The following is an 18,307-nucleotide window of genomic DNA, read 5'->3' as shown; positions in this document are numbered from 1 at the left end:
CGGGCCTCTCACTGCTGTGGCCTCTCCCGTTGCGGAGCGCAGGCTCCAGACGCGCAGGCTCAGCGGCCATGGCTCACGGGCCCAGCCGCTCCGCGGCATGTGGGATCTTCCCGGACCCGGGCACGAACCCACGTCCCCTGCATCGGCAGGCAGACTCTCAACCACTGAGCCACCAGGGAAGCCCGTGAGCTTTATTCTTAAATAAGGCAGGCTGGGGTCCAGGTGACTTTCCTGGAAGGCACACAGAATGTTTGCTGCCCTGGGGGACTATGAGTTACTTGTGCACAGCTATTGGTTAGAGCCCTTTTGTTTAGGAATCCCGCTCGCATTGTCTTCACAAATAAATTAGTATCCCAATTAATATAAAAGTAGCCTGTAAAAGGATTGCCCCTTTGGGCCAATAAATTTCTTCTCTCTGAAAAATGAGGAAAAGGGGTCAGAGTACTGCTTTTTTTTCCTGGAAATTTTGCCTTGATATGGCTGTAAAAATAGTTGAGGTTGTAACCTGCGATCATTGAAGCCTCCCTCGCTGAGCAGCAAGGTTGTTTCTGGGGCCCAGGACCCCTCTTATGAAGCGAGCTCCTACCCTGTGGTTATACCTGCAGGTAACACTGGGATGTGGTCTGACATTGCATTGGATTCCTAGAAAGAGGATTATTTCTGTCCTTTTGGGCTACTATAACAAAATAGACTGGATGGTTTGTAAAAAAACAAACCAGTTCTGGAGGCTGGAGAGCCCAAGATCAAGGCACCAGCAGATTCAGTATCTGGTGAGGACCTGCTTCCTGGTTCATAGGTGGTTTCTTTTTTTCTGTGTCCTCACATGGCAGAAGGGAGGAGGGAACTCTCTGGAGCCTCTTTTACAAAACCAGAAATCCCACTCATGAGGAGTCCACTCTCAGGACCCAATCACCTTCCAAAGGTCCCAATTCCTAATATTATCACAAATGGGGATTAGATTTTAACATGAATTTTTTTTTGGTGATGGATGGGGGCAAGACATTCAGTCCATAGCAAAAAGGCATCCTTCACTTTGACAGCTGCTCAAATGTTTATTAGTTGTAACTACCTATTATGGAGGTCCTGGGATAAGTGCTTTCTCTGAGTTTTCTCCTTTGGTCCTCAAACAGTCCTATCAGTAGGTACTATTATTAATCCCAATGTCTACTTGTAGAAGTTGAGGTTATAGAGGCATCAGGTTGTTTTTCCCCCTACCCAAAATTCTTTCCCCCCATTTTCTGTTAATACCATTCTTTTCCTTAGTGGAAGTCTTCCGCCCACCTCCTTGTGACCCTAATATAGTATCTTGTTATTAGATCTAGTTAAAATATCCTGCCCTACTGTTCAGAGAGTGTGAACAAGTAACCTAGGATCAGGTAATCTCATAATAATGATTCTGATGAAGTTCTTATCATGGATTTGATATCCAGATGTTGAGGGAGAAGGTTTCCTTTTCTCCTAGAGTCATTACATGGAAAGATGGAAGCCTGGATCACAATCCTTGCTTTTCCTACATTTGTGGAGAATCTTGCCAGTAATATAAGAGAATGAAACACACTGAGAGAAGCATAGCAAAGAGATTGAGAAAAAGAATCGTGATATTTTTGAGTCTCTGAGGCCAGATCCTTTTCTATAGTGAGATAATAAAAACTCATTTTTGCTTACTTGTTCAAGTTAGAGTTTTGTCATTTGCAACCATAAGCTTATCCACAATTATGCAGCTAATGTTGCAAAGTTGGTTTTAAATCTCTGCCTGTCTGGCTCTAAAGTTTGTGCTCATGCAATACTTTGGTTATACAGCTCTGAGCCAGATATTTCAAGTGAGTCAAGCAGCAGGAATAAAGTGTATGAAAGACTCAGGTTCACAACCGGCAGACCTACTGTACATAACCCCAAGTGTTAAAATTCATGTCCAAATTGTGAGGAGAGTAAAACTGCACATCTCTTCGAGAAAACAAAAGTAAGCATTTCTTTTTCTCCTAGAATAAATCACCATAGATAGTAGTCATATGAGTTCTTAGGAGGGCAACTGAATATTTCCTGTGTAAATATCTTCATCTAATCTGAATGATCTGATATAGCAGACTGAGGCAATGACTGATTTATGGGTATGACTGTAAGGTTGAAGAACAATTGAGGATTAAGTGGATCTCAGGAGTAATTAGTAGAATTTGACCTGTGCTCTGGGTCCACATGTGGCTCTCCATAATGTTGCATGGCTTGTGCCTGGTAAGCAGACCTCAACACATAAGATCTTCATCCCTCACCGCTTTCCTGATCCACATATGCACTGCCAGTTGAATGACTGCCATTTACCATCATGTAAAATTCGACGTGTATTTATTTTGTTTGCACTCAAATAAATATAACAAAAACTGTTGAGAGTACGCATAGAAAATTACAAAGATACATACACATACAGTTCTCCATACGTCTATGCAGATACCTATTGTCCATTTTTTTCAAGTATTTGGGCATCACTTAAAATATTTGACCTTGAAGTTCAAAATTACAAAAGCCCCAGCTGTTGACTGGGATATAAAAAAGTAGACATTAATAACTAAAGTATATGCAACAAAGACAGCAACCACCCTTCTAAATAGATCTTGGGTGAAATAGGAAATATCAAAACAGCAGTTTCAGGATGGTTGAGAATAATAACAGAATATTATAAATCTGAATTCATGATATATGATTGATGATTTTCTTAGGTGCAGATTCATGGACTTAAAATTCACTATAACTAAATAAGAAAGAATAAAAGTAAAGCAACAAAACCTTAACCTCAAGAAGTTAGAAAAGGAATGGCAAAACAAACCTAAGGAAGGAAGGAGAAAGCAACTGATATTAAATAAAAGTACAGCAAATACATTGGAATATATATATATATTTTTGGCATGCGGGATCTTGGTTCCCTGACCAGGGATCGAACCCTTGCCCTTGCAGTGGAAGCACAGAGTCCTAACCACTGGGCCACCAGGGAAGTCCCTATGTATGTTTTTTTAACAGTAGAATTAATAAATTGAAGGTTGATATTTTGAGGAAAAATTGGCAAATCAATACTTAGTCTAATAGGAAAATGATGGATAACTGTTTTGCTTTGAATGTAATAAGCAGGACTTAATGATTTTTGTTTAATTAAAAAGCAATATATGCTCAACAATAAGTTAGAATATAAAAGCAATGCAAATTATATCATTTCATAGTTTGACCCCCCATTTTACTTACAAAATGGCTGTTTTAAATTCTTTTTCTCCCACAGGTATCATCACCCCATACCAACGACATCCTCAGTTTATTATCACCTAAGACTGTTCAACTTAGAAATATCAACTTAGAAATACCATTCAACTTAGAAATATCATTGAAATATCATTGAAAGATTATTTCTCTTATTCCTCTGAACTGTTTTGTGCCTTTTGATCTTGACATTTCAAATCTACATCTAAATCCTTCATACCTGTATAACTACAGATACTTCTCAGCTGGTATAAGTGCCTCCACAGTTTCCATTTTTGGTCCATTTGGGACACTTATGCATCAGGAACTATTGTCCTAGGGTTGAGCAAGGCAGCCACTGTTACACTCTTGGCCAGGCAGGATTAGGTATGGGCTGTCAGAGTCTTGGTTAAATATCCACAGTCTCGTTCTTCCCGCGTCTGAGTTCTTTCTGGTTTCTCCCATTAGCCACAGTCACCTGGATGCCTGAGGGCCAGGGAGCCTGGGTGGTGCAGCCTTTTCCTGTGTACAAGTCAGTTACCTGCAGAGGCCGGCAGAGTGGGAAGGAGCCACTGCAGGGCCACATGGAGAATAACCAGAATGCTAGCTGCCCCTTCCCCTTCTTCTCTTCCTCCCAGAGGTAATCTGGCCACACAGACTTTCTCATTTTCCCTGACTTTGACAGACTCACTATGAATTCTTGCCTTTGCATGTACTGTTTTCTTTGGCAGAAATTCCCTTACTCCATTTCTTTGCCTGGCAAACAAACTCCTACTTATCCCTCAAGCTCCAGCTCAAATATCACCACTCTTTTACCTACACACTTGTAGAGGCAGCAAAGTCCGAACAATGGGACAAAGAAACATAAGGTCGGGTCCTCAATCAGCCACTTACTAGCTGCTGTGGGCCAGGTTCTTCTCCGATTTTACATAGTCCCCCACTCCCTTTTTTTTTTTTTTTTTTGCAAAATAGGAATGGGAATTGCTGCCTTGACATCCTTTCTCCAGGGATGAAAAAATCCATGAGATAAAATGTTCTCTAAAATGCAAATCACTTTACAAATTTAGTTTTGCTGTGGTTGCTCTTACCATTGCTTAGATTTTTTTCTATTAGTTCAGACCGATCACAGTGCAAAAGGCAACTTTAGTGGCATTCAAATACGAATTCAAATTCCTACTCACTCCCTTTTCTTTCTACAGCCTCCTTTTTCTCTCCTGTTAAGTTATTCCCCCCCGCCCCCGCCGCCGCTCTCATTTTTGTTTCGGCTTGTTTACTCTGAACCCAGGTATCCAAGGTCATTGCATGATTGTGCAGGTGCATCTCACAGTTAAAGAGGTTAAGCCATTTAGTAACGGCAGGGAGGTAGGGGCGGAACGGGGTACGTCATCCTAACAAAACGCTGCACTCTAAGTTGTAAAGTTCTGGGAGCTGAGAATTCAGACTGACAGGGTCATAAACGAACCCCTCTCAGAGGGAGGGTGCAGGGCCGACCTGGGCTTCTGCGCGAGCCTCTGCAGCCCGCGCCGCAGCCCGCGCTTGGACGCCGGAACCCCAGGCAGGCGGGAGCGGTGGCGGGTCCGGAATTCCGGAGGAGAGCACGAACTGGCGAAGACTACAACTCCCGACGTGCACGGCGGCCAAAACGCGTTCTATCCCTGCTTGACTCCTCATTCTTTCCAGTTCTTACGAAGGAGTCCGCTGTCTAGGAACTGCATAGTAGTCACTATAGCGAGACTGTAAGCTTCTCTGTTGGCGCGGGGACCGGCACAGCTCACGGAATGCCTCTCACTCTTTGGGTCCTTCGCTCAGGCGTTGAGGAACTCGCTTTCGGACCGGCCGGGTTTCTAGGGGGACAGTAATTGTGGTCGGACGCTGTGGCGCGGCAGTTTAATTCTCCGGCGGCGGCTGGTTGAGCGGGAAGAGATGGTCCTGACGGGGCTCATCAGGAAACTGGGTAACAGTCTGAGTTGCCCCTCGCCCGGGTCGCCCACCCGTCGTGGCCGCTTGCTGAGAATGGCTGTGTCACGTTTCCGAGGCCGGGCCACCCCGCGACGGCTTCCTGTCTTGTCCGGGCTTCGGCGGGGCAGCCCCCGGGGGCCCACCTCGGACTTTGTGTAAACTCCGCAGTTCGCGTCGTGAATGCACCAGCGTCCTGCGTGTGGAAAAAACTGGTTTCTTTATTTCCTTCTTTACCCCGCTCCCGCCCGCAGTGTAGATAACGAAGTTTTAGGGTAAATTCCCTGTGGGCGTCTCTTTGGAGTCGGGAAATAGCTCTGTGCTGTCTTTTTTGACAGGTCATCAGCTGGCCGAGATCAGGGCGCGCGCTCTCAAGAATATTCTCTGCAAGATTGAGCACAGTTTAATCTGCTGTGCTGATCTGGTTCAGGAGAGGCTCCTTTTTCTCCATTTGCTGGAATGGTTCAATTTCCCGTCCGTTCCAATGAAAGAAGAGGTTCTGAGTCTGTTGAACAGGTTGGTTAAGGTAGGATCATTTTGAAATAAAATAATCGAACAAGTGAGTATTTCGTAGTCATTTAAGTGTAGCATTTGTTGAAAATTTAAATTATTAATTTTTTAAGAAACAGCTGTGAACGTTGAATTTTAATTCATTTATTAAATATGTATATAATATATAATGGAGTATATATATTGGAGTATAATATATATAATATAATAATATAATGGAGTATATAATGCTCCATTCTCCTTTTCTCTTATTTGTAATGTTGAATCTCACATTGTCTCTGCTGTGTTCTGAAGTAACACAGTTTCTGAGTTCAGGTATGTTCTGATTTGGGGGATCGTCTTTGGAGGTTAATACTTGTCATTCTGTTTTCCCTGATGGTTCTGTCATTTATATGTTACAATGAGATGTCTTTGTATAAAAGAGAACACATTTAAAGATAAAGTTACAGACCATGATACTAAACAGCACAAGTATGTTAAACTGTTTTTCCCATATCTGTTTTTCAGATTTATGTTTCTCAGTCTGTCTTGAGAGTAGTTAGTTGTCAGGGTCAGATATCAAAGTGGCAGGTTTAACTTTTCCAAACTGTAAATCACTGTGCAGCTGTAGGAGATACTTATTACTTTGGCATCCTTTGAGTGACTGGAGGTAGAAGAGGATACAGTGAGTGTCAGTGAAGAGAAGTAATCAATTTAATAAATGAAAGTAGGAATGGATAGTGTGCATTTCTAGTGTTCAGTGTCTGGGCTTTTCTCTCATAAGTGTTATTAAATGTTTTACGTATGTCTCTGTAAATCTACGTCTTATGTATATCACTGCAAAAATTATGTTTTAAAAATGAACATCTGGTATACCAAAAATAATGTCATGTTTTGATTGCTGTAAAATAAAGTCTGGAGATTTTGATATTTATAGTTGTTCTCAAGACACTCCATTTCTTATTTCAGTATCCCCCAGCAGTCCAGCATTTGGTTGACCTTGGTGCAGTCGAATTCTTATCTAAACTTCGTTCTAATGTGGAGCCGAATCTACAGGCTGAAATTGATGGCATTCTGGATGGACTTTTTATTCTTCCTTCAGAAGTTCCTGAACTACATTCTGCATCTTACCAAACCAATCAAACTGGTAACTCTTTGGAATCACTCTGATGAAATCAATCAATCAATCAGTCTGTTAAAATATAATATATTGGTTCTAATGGTTAATTCTAAGGAAAGGAACCTTAGATTAAAAAAAGCAAACAATCCTCCTCCTCTCCCCCCCGCAACTCTTATTTTTCTTATGTTAACTTACATGAATTTGATCTTAATTCCCCTCCTGTAATGTTACAGAGAGGAGGATACTTGTGTGTTTTTGTTTTGGTCAAGGGGCATAAAAGATGAAGTGACTTTCTTTTTGTGAGACTAGTTTGACAGATTATCTCTTTTAGCAATAACAACAGATTTTCATTGAGCACTCTTTACTATGTGCCAGACGTTGTTTTAAATATTTTATACTTGCATTTTGGGGCTGTGTTCTTCATCTAGGGAGGATGTCTGCCCTGCTTATGCTTTTGTTATGGGGTCCAATCAAAATGAGCTACACATGGTATACTGGCTAAGATCAGAGTCAAAGAGACGTGGATTTAAGTCCCAGTTCTGCCACTAGTTGGGTGACCATGGCTAAGGTACTTAATCCCTCCAGGCTTTAGTTTTCTCATCCAAAAATTGGTACAATAAGCAAGAACATCTTATAGGATTTTTGTAAGGATTAAGTGAGGCAATGTCTGGACGGTGCTCAGCATAAGGCCTGGTGTATATTAAGCACAGAATCCTTGTCTGCTACTGTTACTTGTTGTTCTTGTTATTATTTGATGTCCAGTATAGTGCCTTGCTCATGGAAAGCATTTAAATTGATTTGAAGGAAAGAAAATGCTCTTGAAATTTAAATGATTGAGTAGTAAAAGTATAAAAAACTGTGTTTTTGCTCATTTAATCTGTTAGACCCTATTCTTCTCTATGCCAGTGCTGTACTGCCACTGCTGTGACCCTCGGGCCCGCTGTTAACAAGAACAACAGTAGCAGCTGCCGTTTACTGAGTTTCTCGTGTGATTGTGATTTTTAACAGTGTATTTTGCAATTTCTGTCTAAGCTGTAACAAATAAAGTAGAATCTTAAATCATGAATTTTCCACCTAGTTCCTTGCAGGTGAGTTTAGAGGTATGGTCTAGGGCTAATTTTTAGTTTTCTGTATTAACATTAGAACTACTGGCATGAGAACTTCAAACAGAAAATGACAAAATTTGGTTTTAGCCTTTTCTTCATTCTCAATCTCATGACAACTGAAGTGCTGAATATGTAATCATGTATGATAGGGGATCGTCAGAGTTATTGAAAGATAGTGTCTGACTCTTGCTTTTGACAACTTTTTCTTAAAAAACATGAAAATCGAAGTGATTAGGAAATATGTAGAGTAAGGGAGAGGAGAGAGATGGACTAAGAAGCTGAGATGAACAGTTCTTGAATAAATACCTTGTAACAGATTCTTTATGTACATTGTGGATGTTTTCATTCTAAGAAATAATTGTAGTTACGTAACAGTAAAAGAGAGGGAAAAAACCCCTCAATTCGAAATTGACTCGGCATCTACATTTTTTTCCTCTTTAGGAGGACAGATTATTCAGAGAACCATAACTGGATTATTTTTCTAGTTTTTAAAGTGATTCAGAAACTTAAGGTAAACCATTTGTATTTGAAAAGAGCAAGTTTCACTTTCAGCAAATAATGCATCAGTAACAGTAATATATATTTTCTTTTCAGAATTGCCACAGCAACCTGAAATCTTAACGGGATATTTTCCTCAAGACAAAAGTACTTTCCAGCAGATGGAAGTGCCTCCGAGACCTGTGGGTGTGTATCTACAGGGACGTGGGTCCTGTCTACCTGGGAAGTTGGAAATTAATGTACTTTCCCTCATTGTTGTGAAGACGTATTGTGGTCAGAGTTAAATGTTTAAGCACCAAACTGAAAGTTTGTTCCCTCAAGTTAGATTAGGATATAGAGTCTAAATGGTGAAACTGTGTATTGTTCTAAGTGCCTTTGACCAGCTCTGTAGGCGGTGGTAATGGTGGCCGTGGTACTTGGTGCTTATCGAGCTGGGAGTCTTTGTCAGGAGCTGAGCTGTGCACTGTACACACCACCTCATTAATTCTCCAGCTCACTAAGCGGTACTGTCAACCCAGTGACTCAAGCCAGAGGCTCAGGATCAAATTTGTTTCCTCATTTATCTTTACTCCAACATTCAGTTGACTGAAGAGTTCTGATTTAGAGCCTCTCTCAGGAATGTCATCCAGGTCTTTTTGCGTCTGGTCTCTGGTCAGTCATATGCCGCCTCCTCAAAGAGACTTTCCCGAGGACTCTAGCCAGTGATCACTTTTTATCTACATTTGGTTTTCTTCCTATATGTATTTATTAAATTATGTATTCATTTACTTCCTGTTTGTCTCCCTCATTATAAGCTTAATGACAGCTGCAAATACTGCTTTACCTGTGTGGGTGTGGGGAACAGTGCCAGAAATGTATTAGGCACTGAGTATGTATTTCTTGAATGAATGAATGAATCTTCATGGAGTCCCAGTGAGGTTGATATTATTATTAACGCCATCTTACTGATGGGAACACTGGGGCTTAGAAAGGATAAAACCTTTGTACTAGGCGACACAGTTAGGGCATGGTTAAGTAAGCATGTACTTCACATCTTACTGCCTGCATGGTTGAAATTAAAAGGCTGCTTCCAAGGATATATATGCGGACGTCAAGCATCCAATGTGACTCAGTTTGGTAGCCCTCTGTTATAAAAGCGATTTCGTAGAAACTCTCAGGTTGAGTGCAGCATAAGAAAGAACAGAAAACTTGTTCAGCTGTTAAAATACTTGACCTTTCCTTTCTGGAAAAGTTTTGTTAGGCTTATAGGGGGCTTTGGTGGTTTTTTTTTTAGCATTTATTTTTTTCAACCAATGTTTTTTTTGTTTGTTTTGTTTTTTTAGATGTTGGGGGTAGGAGTTTATTAATTAATTAATTTATTTTTGCTGTGTTGCGTCTTCGTTTCTGTGTGAGGGCTTTCTCTAGTTGTGGCAAGCGGGGGCCACTCTTCATCGCGGTGCGCAGGCCTCTCACTATCGCGGCCTGTCTTATTGCGGAGCACAGGCTCCAGACGCGCAGGCTCAGTAGTTGTGGCTCACGGGCCTAGTTGCTCCGCGGCATGTGGGATCCTCCCAGACCAGGGCTCGAGCCCTTGTCCCCTGCATTAGCAGGCAGATTCTCAACCACTGCGCCACCAGCGAAGCCCCGGGAGCTTTGGATTTGACATGGTAGTTCTTTGTGTTTGTGGCTGAGAGGCTTAATTGAGTGACAACGAGAGACATCTGAACGGAGTGTCTTCAGGGCTGGGAATCATGGGTATTTCAGTGAAGTGGTTGAAACATTCAGGAAGATTGAGATGGTAACATATTTTTATGTGAGTTGCAGTTTGTGGATTGATGGTATGGCTTATTTTGGACACATCTTTATGTGTGCAGTATAAGCCTGTCCTTCCCTCCATCCACCTCTTGTTTTTCCCTTAGAAAGTAAACCCTGCTTTTATGTTAGCACTTTTGAAGGAAGCAACTACTATGTTTGAGAATTTAATAATACTATTATCTGAATTTAACAATTCCATGCTCTTTTCAGAGCATTTTGCAGAAAGACTGTTGCCCGTTTGGAAGAGCTTATGTGTTGCCACCTTAACCTGTACACTATGTGTTTAAAAATAATTTGAAGGAAGGTAGTATAAAATTGCATTGGTTTCTCGGATTTCTTTTAATCTTGTCTGAGCACTGATATTTGAACTTTAATCTTATGGTCTTTGAGTCATCTTCAAAGAGGTTTAAATATCTAACACGATTTAGGATATTTGAACATGACTAATTAAATATAGTATATGATTACGTTTATATTGTTTTTAATTTCTACAGTCAGAGATCTCCAAATGCCAGTTCCTTTTTTGTTTATGTTCTATGTTCTGGTTAGCCACATGGTGAAATAGAAAATTTAATTGATGCTTTAAATGTCATTCAATATTGGTTTGTGTTTAATACCTTTCTAATAATAATATATGAGTTCTGTTTAAATTATGAGAAGAGAGCTCTGTTATTTATTCTATGAGGGAAGAAATTTGCAGCTGATCTTTTCGGTATATTTTAGGGTACTGTAGGCTGTGACTTTATTTGAGGACTTGTTTTAAAGGTGAAGCCTTATTCTGAACATTGTGCATCTGTCAGCATTGTCTCCTTTGATGCCTTAAGTTTTGCTCTTCCATTAGCAGCAAATCCGACCGCGAAGTGTTTGAAGTTTTCTACCTTCCCTTGGCTCCCCCTGACCACAGCTGATAGGCATGTTCTCTCCTCTAATGAAAGGTATGTACCTGATGTATTTCAGGTGTTTTGGCTTTTGGTATTGATATTTATAACCATGAAGTCTGAGAGTTATTACTGTACATTTTCATCAGGAAAAAAGATACTGAGTGGCTGTGATAGGTAGCAGTGGGAATATATGAATGATTTTCAGTATTTCAAAAATCAAGCCAGAAAATTCCTATTTGCCTTGAATCAGGCTTCACATCGTTTCTTTTTTATGCTTAGAATCCTGTGCATTCCTTGGTGATGTGAGTCATCTCTTATCAACCAGATTGGTGGCCATTGCTTAGGCCCTTGGTGAATAAAAATGGAGAAATTAAACATAAATGCAGTCTTTTTAGTAGACAATGTATTTCAAAACGTGGACTCTGTTAGGAGAAGGTTGGGGACCACTGATCTGATCTGATGTATTGGATTTTATTTGATCATCACCCCCAAAAGTAGAGAGCCAATATCTAGAAGTTTGGAGACTGTTTTAATGTCTAGTTTCACTTTTTGCTGAAACGTAATTTCAGTGACTGCCACATCAAATGAGTTGTCTGCCCTTTTTTGGTGAGAATGTGAAAAATAAAGACCAACTTCTAGAGTTAGGGCCCAATACAGGGGGATGCTATTAAATGGCTTTGGATGATGGCCCTTTTTACTGATGGGCGTCAGTAAATTCTCTTGGAATAACATATTGAAGAGGTAGCGTGCCCACGGGGATGGGGCAGGGGTGGTGTTGATCTGTCACTTCTGAGTCAGTCGCTAAGGAGGAGGTATGGTCTCCATTGGGCGCCTGTGGGTGGTGAACTGTGGGTGGACTGGAGCTGGGCTGAGAGCAGGTTTGGTTTCTTGGGGTGAGAGGTGAACGACTGTGACATCCCTAGGAGGGCACATATTTCAGAGAAGTTCAGAGGTGTCCTCTCCATGAGATAAGAGAGGAGTACCAGTTTCATTCCCCTCGAGTAGGGAAGAGCAGTAAGGAATCTAATTTCTGGAATTTAACTCTGTACTTAGTATGATCTCCTCTGCCTTATTTCCTGATTCATTTAGCAGATTTCATTGATCTCATTTCATGGCATTGTGATCGCCTTTGGGTATACAGTGGTGGATACTGTGTAGTCCCTGCTCTTGAGGAGGTTCTAGTGGGGCTACGAAGTCAAGAGGCGGTTTCATAGCACAGGTTATGGGCACATGAAAGAACACACCTACCCCAGGGTTGTTCATTGATTAGGGAGGAGATTTGGGAAGGCTTCCCAGGGCAAGGTGTCTTGGCTGAGACCTGAAGGACTGTGAATAGGTTACTTAGAATCTGGTATAGGTAAATTCTTTTCAAAAATAAATAATACTGTATTTTGTATATTTTGTAGCTCTTTAAGAAGTAGTAACCACACTTTAATCTGGAACACCTGTGAACTGTTGAAAGACGTTATCATGCAAGATTTTCCTGCTGAGATTTTCCTTCAAAGGCCAAAAATTGTTCAGGTGCGTTTCCTCTGTAATAGTTTTAGATTTTGAAACAGGGAAGTTTTTGCAATGAAACACATTTTGCAAAGTAGGAGTCCTTGGGAAGGAAATTTGCACTACCATAGTTAAATAATGAAGTATTTGGTTATTTAGACCACTTACTCTCTAACTTACTTAGATAGTGGTTGTTCTCCTGATAGGAAGTAGTCTCATTTGACACATGCAGTCCAGTTTGACGACCTTGAACTTAACCATTTATGGATCACTTGGGGAGACTAGACCTGGGAAACTGAGGTTGGGCAGCAGTGACCAATCTTAATAGTTAGAATTGCATCACTTTGGGTATCTGGGTGTTTAAGGCACGGTGCTGGATGCTGTGGAAATATGGCAGAGGTGAGCAATGTAGGTGGATTCTTTGCAGTGCAGTTTATTGCATACGTGTATAGCAGAGAGACTGGGATCCCGGGCTGGGATTGTGGTGTGTCCACGGCATCTGGTAAGGCTTGGTACCCTTGCTCTGCAATCACGGGGCTGAGATGGGTGCCAGTGAGTGGCAGCTATTACTTCATACTGTCCCAGCTATGAGTGATAGCAGAGGGAAAGCTGTAAATTATCAAAACATGCAAAATGATTTAGCTCTTTGAGATGTAAGAGGCTTCTTGTGGTTTTAAAAAGTACTGTGTAACTTAATGTCCTGAATGGGGAATAATTCCCGTGTTCTTCACGATAGGTACTCAACTAACAGTTCAGATATGAGAAACGCTGACTGTTGTATTTAAATTTTATCTTACTTTGACCCATCTTCCTGCATTATGCCAAGTCATTTTTGCCTGTTTCTGTTTCTTATGTTTTATAAATATTTGCACCTTATCTTAATTCCTTTGACTGTTCATTTAACCTCACTTAAGCTCCACATCCTTCTTTGAAAGTCGAGCACTTTGTTCCCTCGATAATTTTTATAGCTCTTCTTTATTGCAGAGCCTTTTATCTCTGTTGAAACTGGCCTTTGGAGGAGATGGAAAACATCGCCTGGCATTGCAGTCAGTGTCCTGCTTGCAGCAGCTGTGCACGTATTTAAGAAACAGACTTAACTTTCACCGAGATCCAAGTTTTTTCTCTAGTAAACAAGGTATTATGTTTGTATATTCCTTGGTCACTGGTGGTATTTGTAGATTCTTCCAAGAACTCCCCATTATATTTACTGTCAGGGTTATTGTGTATACGTTTTCACAACATAAATTCCCCATTCCTAAATGTAATCAAATTATCATCTTTGAAAACAAACTGTATGAATGACAGAAGCACTATGATCCCATCCTCTTTTTTTTTGATAAGAGACATTTGCAAGGTGTTTTTCTCCCACGTATGCTGAGTGTTGTTGGGAGCTAAGGACCAGGATTCTGAGTGCAGCTATTCATGTGGGACTTTGGGCATTTTAGCAAGTTATATGTTGTGTTAAGAAATTGTTTGGTTTGAAAAATACCTATTTGTATTTTATGAAAACTATTTTTATGCAACTTGTGATGTAGGCAGCTATTATGTGGTAGCAGTGCCAGACTTCTCAGGGAAGAAGCACCACCTAATGGCCAAATAGAGCACTAGGCTGGCCTTGTCAAACCAGCATTTACAGTTTAGGATTTCTGTGCACTTATATAATGCAATATATATTGAAAGTCGAATATTAAATTGTAGTGATCTATCATCATGCTTCATAGTTAAGCCCTGTTTTGTTGAGAGTTTCACTGATCCCTGTGCTACTCGAATATTTATCCTTTATGTTAGCTTTATTATAGACCTCAGGGGGCGTGGGGTTTTCTCATTAACATTCTTGAGAGCTTGTGAGTACCCCATATTTCATCAGAAAAAGAGTTATAATGTGGGTAAAAATAGTGGATAAATCAGAAGATTTATTCGTGTATTAAATAAATATTTATTTATCACCTACTCTGTGCCAACTGATACTCTAAGGGGTATAACACTGAACAAAACAGATAAGGTTCCCGCCTTTATGAGCTTGTATTGTAGAAGGTTGGGACAGGTAGTAAACAAACAAGTTTTTAGATATGAAGTGCTCAAAGGGAATAAGAAGGGTGATGTGACAGAATGTGACTGGGGATGTGGCTTTCTCGGATAGGATGATCAGGGAAGGTATCCAACAGGAGGCAAGCTGAAGGGTGAGAAGGAACCTCCGCTTGAAAAGCGGCAGGAAGAGTACTCCAGGAAGGTCAGAGGCCTCGGCCCTGAGGGCCACACGCTTGAGGAACGAAAATCAGGCAGGTGTGGGTGGAGCGTAGTAAGTGGGCTGGGGGTACAGAGAGGGGAATGGGGTGAGGTCAGAGAGGTGGCCCGGGGCCAGGGTGCAGTGGCACTGGCACACCTTAGTAAGGATTTGATCAGTATATTCCCAGTATTGTGCGACCCTCACCAACATGTTTCCAAACCGTTGTCATCATCCTAAGTGGAAGCTCTGTAACCATTAAGCAGCTCTCCCCGTTTCCCCTTCCCTCTGCAGCCCCTGGTAACCTCTCGTCTATTTTCTGTCTAGGTCCCTAGACTGAGAGCGGGATTGTACAGTATTTATCTGGCTTATCTCACTTAGCGTAATGTTTTCAGAGTTCCCCTATGTTGTAGCACGTGTCAGAACTTCATTTTTACGGCCGAATGACATTCCACTGTATGTACACACCACATTATATTTATGTATTCATCTGTTGGTGGATGTGGGGCTTGTTCCCACCTTTTGACTGTTACGAGTGATGCTGCGGTGAACGCTGGCATATCCGTTCGAGCCTCTGCTTTCGATTCTTTGGGTGTATACCAGAGCAGAACCGCTGGGCCATACGTTGATTCTACGTTTAGCTTTCTGAGGGACCGCCAAACGTGTCCCACGGCGGCTGCGCCGTTTGACATTCCCACTAGCAGCGTATGAGGCTTCCAGTTTCGCCACAGCCTCGCCAAAACTTGTTTCTTTTTCTTTCTTTTTTGTTAACTGTAATCCTCCTAGTAGGTGTGAGGTGGTATCTCATTGTGATTTTGATTTGCATTTCCCTAATGACTAGTGACTCTCTAGTGACTTTTCATGTGTTAACTGGCTATTCGTATATCTTTGGAGAAATGTCTAAGTTTTTTGCCCGTTGTTAAATTGGGATGGTTGACTTCTTGTTTTTGTTGAGTTTTGGGAGTTATTTATATATCCTGGATACTAAAACCTTATCAGGTATATGATTTGCAGATATCTTCTCCCGTTCTGTAGTTTGTTACTTTCTTTTTTTTTTTTTTGAAGATCTATTTATTATTTATTTATTTTATTTATTTTTGGGTGCGTCGGGTCTTCGTCGCGGCACACGGGATCTTTGTTGAGGCATGCGGGATATTTTGTTGTGGCGTGCAGGCTTCTCTTTAGTTGTGGCATGCAGGTTTTCTCTCCTCTAGCGGTGGCGTGCAGGTTTTCTCTCTCTAGCAGTGGTGCGTGGGCTCCAGGGCCCGTGGGCTCTGTAGTTTGCAGCACGCAGGCTCTCTAGTTGAGGCGCGTGAGCTCAGTAGTCGTGGTGTGTGGGCTTAGTTGCCCTGCGGCATGTGGGATCTTAGCTCCTGGACTAGGGGTCGAACCTGCGTCCCCTGCATTATAAGGCAGATTCTTTACCACTGGGCCACAAGGGTCCCGGTTGTTACTTTCTTGTTAATGTCCTTTGATGCATGAAAGTTTTAAACTTTGTTGAAGTCCAATTTATCTCTGTTTTCTTTGGTTGTTTGTGTTTTTGGTGTCATATCTAAAAATTCATTGCCAAATCCAAGGTCATGATGACCCACCCCTATGTTTTCTGCTGAGAGCTTTGCGGTTTTAACTCATATTTAGGTTGTCGATCCATTTTGAATTAATTTTTGCACAAGGTTTGAGGTAGGGTCTCTGGGAGGGTTTTAAGCGGGAGAGTGCATGATTCGGTCTCTAATGTTGTAAGTGAACAGTGTTGGCTAAAAGGTTCCGTGTAATCAGGTCAATTAGACATGAACCTAAGTGTGCTAAGGGAGTATTGCAGAAAAGGTTGACTTTTACTTTTACCTCATAGAAGCATTTCTACTATCTTAATTTTGTTAATTTTTTTCCTGAAGAATGACAAGAACTACATAATCAGTAATCTGTCTCTACCAAGGAATAATTTTATTCTTTTTTTTTTCCCCCCAGATACAGTTTCCCCAAATTCTTCTCTGTCTTATTGTCATGAAGCAAGAGTCACTCATCATTCCCAGAATCCTTCTCCAGGAAGCAGCAGCCCTCGGCCTTCTGTGGTGGGACGCACAGGCCAGCGACCCAGAGGAGATGGCCAGGATTGGGACGCTGTGTCTTCCAGGTGACTGTAGGAAAGCCAGGTTAACTTGTGTGTGTGTTTCAGTTTTAGAGGGAGATTGTTGTTTTGCTGTTGTTTTGCTCTTTAGTCTTTTCTTTTGAAACATTAACACAGGTATTGGCCTTGTGTTAAACCAGTGACTTTCATACTTTTTTGACCATGACCCCCAGTAAGAAACAAGTATTATACTGCAACTCGGTACTCAGTACACAGACATATACTCTGTGTATGTGTGCGTGTGCATCTGTGTGTGTCCACTGAAAAAATGTTCACAAAATTGTTCTCTCATTCTGTGTTACACAGTGCATTTCTGTTTCATCAAAAAAATGGTGATTCTGACCCACTGAATTGTTTTTAGCAGCCACAAATGGAGTGTTATCTAGTTTAAAAGCATAGTTTTAAATGCTGTATACTTTTTGATAACATTTTAAGCCCATTTTTGTAAGTTTAATCATAATTTAAATGCATTGGTGTTTACTATTAAAGGGAATGATTGGAGAATCTATAAAACAAAGTCCCCTTCAAGGTGCACAGTTACGGTATTTTATTCGTTGGTGTAAAGAAAGATATTTATATATCTAGTTTTCTTAAAGGGATTAGCGTGGTATTTGTGTGTTATCTCATTAGGCTCCAAGCATCTTAAAACCTCTTTTTTTTTCATTTATTTATTTTATTTTTATTTATTTTTGGCTGCATTGGGTCTTCATTGCTGTGTGCGGGCTTTCTCTAGTTGCGGCGAGCGGGGGCTACTTTTTGTTTGTGGTGTGCAGGCTTCTCGTCGCGGTGGCTTCTCTTGTTCTGGAGCACGGGCTCTAGGTGCGTGGTCTTCAGTAGTTGTGGCTCGCGGGCTCTAGAGCGCAGGCTCAGTAGTTGTGGCGCATGGGCTTCGTTGCTCGCGGCATGTGGGATCTTCCCGGACCAGGGCTGGAACCCGTTTCCCCTGCGTTGGCAGGCGGATTCTTAACCACTGCGCCACCAGAGAAGCTCTTAAAAAGCTCTTTTTAAGTCTTTTCTTTACTGTCATTCTGCTAAATGCTCAGTGAGACCAGCACTTGTCTGTTGGCTTGATTATTTTCTTGTGACGTGGCTACTGCTGCTCCAGGCTAACACTGACTCAGTCTTGCTGTGTGTTTGGTGTTACGTCAAGTGCTTCATGTGCTTTGCCTCCTGTGGTAGTTCTCGTAACAGTCCTGTAATAGAATTGGTATTATTATCATCATTTATAGAAAAGCCTGAGGTTTGGAGAGGCTGGGAGCCAAGCCCCAGTTTATACAGTTGGTGAAGAGGGGGGCAGGGGTGTGGGCAGTACATGGTCCGGGAGCCTGTGCTCCTTGTCCTTACCGGGTGGCTGCTGTCGATCAGGTGTGGTTTTTCTCTTTACCTCATTCTCTGAGC

General features: G+C 41.5%; 1 protein-coding gene across 10 annotated transcripts in view; it reads left to right on the top strand.

Annotated features, from left to right (window-relative positions):
- The first annotated feature begins 4,882 nt into the window (after positions 1-4,882).
- The window catches only part of RTTN (rotatin), a 142,883-nt gene continuing 129,458 nt past the window's right edge, over positions 4,883-18,307 (top strand). For 4 of the 10 annotated variants that reach the window (XM_019937200.3, XM_073790813.1, XM_033837837.2 and 1 more), the window contains exons 1-8: positions 4,896-5,173; positions 5,514-5,701; positions 6,634-6,811; positions 8,485-8,574; positions 11,024-11,117; positions 12,470-12,584; positions 13,545-13,695; positions 16,750-16,915. In XM_019937200.3, the coding sequence (XP_019792759.1) occupies positions 5,143-5,173; positions 5,514-5,701; positions 6,634-6,811; positions 8,485-8,574; positions 11,024-11,117; positions 12,470-12,584; positions 13,545-13,695; positions 16,750-16,915 (1,013 nt within the window). In that variant the 5' untranslated portion in view covers positions 4,896-5,142. Of the gene's footprint in view, positions 5,174-5,221; positions 5,702-6,633; positions 6,812-8,331; positions 8,402-8,484; positions 8,575-11,023; positions 11,118-12,469; positions 12,585-13,544; positions 13,696-16,749; positions 16,916-18,307 lie in introns of those variants that run through there. The other 6 variants (XM_033837840.2, XM_019937201.3, XM_033837835.2 and 3 more) reach the window with 6 other exon arrangements.

This window comes from Tursiops truncatus, chromosome 13, assembly GCF_011762595.2.
Source record: "Tursiops truncatus isolate mTurTru1 chromosome 13, mTurTru1.mat.Y, whole genome shotgun sequence".
In the NCBI taxonomy this organism is placed as follows: domain Eukaryota; kingdom Metazoa; phylum Chordata; class Mammalia; order Artiodactyla; family Delphinidae; genus Tursiops; species Tursiops truncatus.
This window is presented reverse-complemented; position numbering and strand designations above follow the sequence as displayed.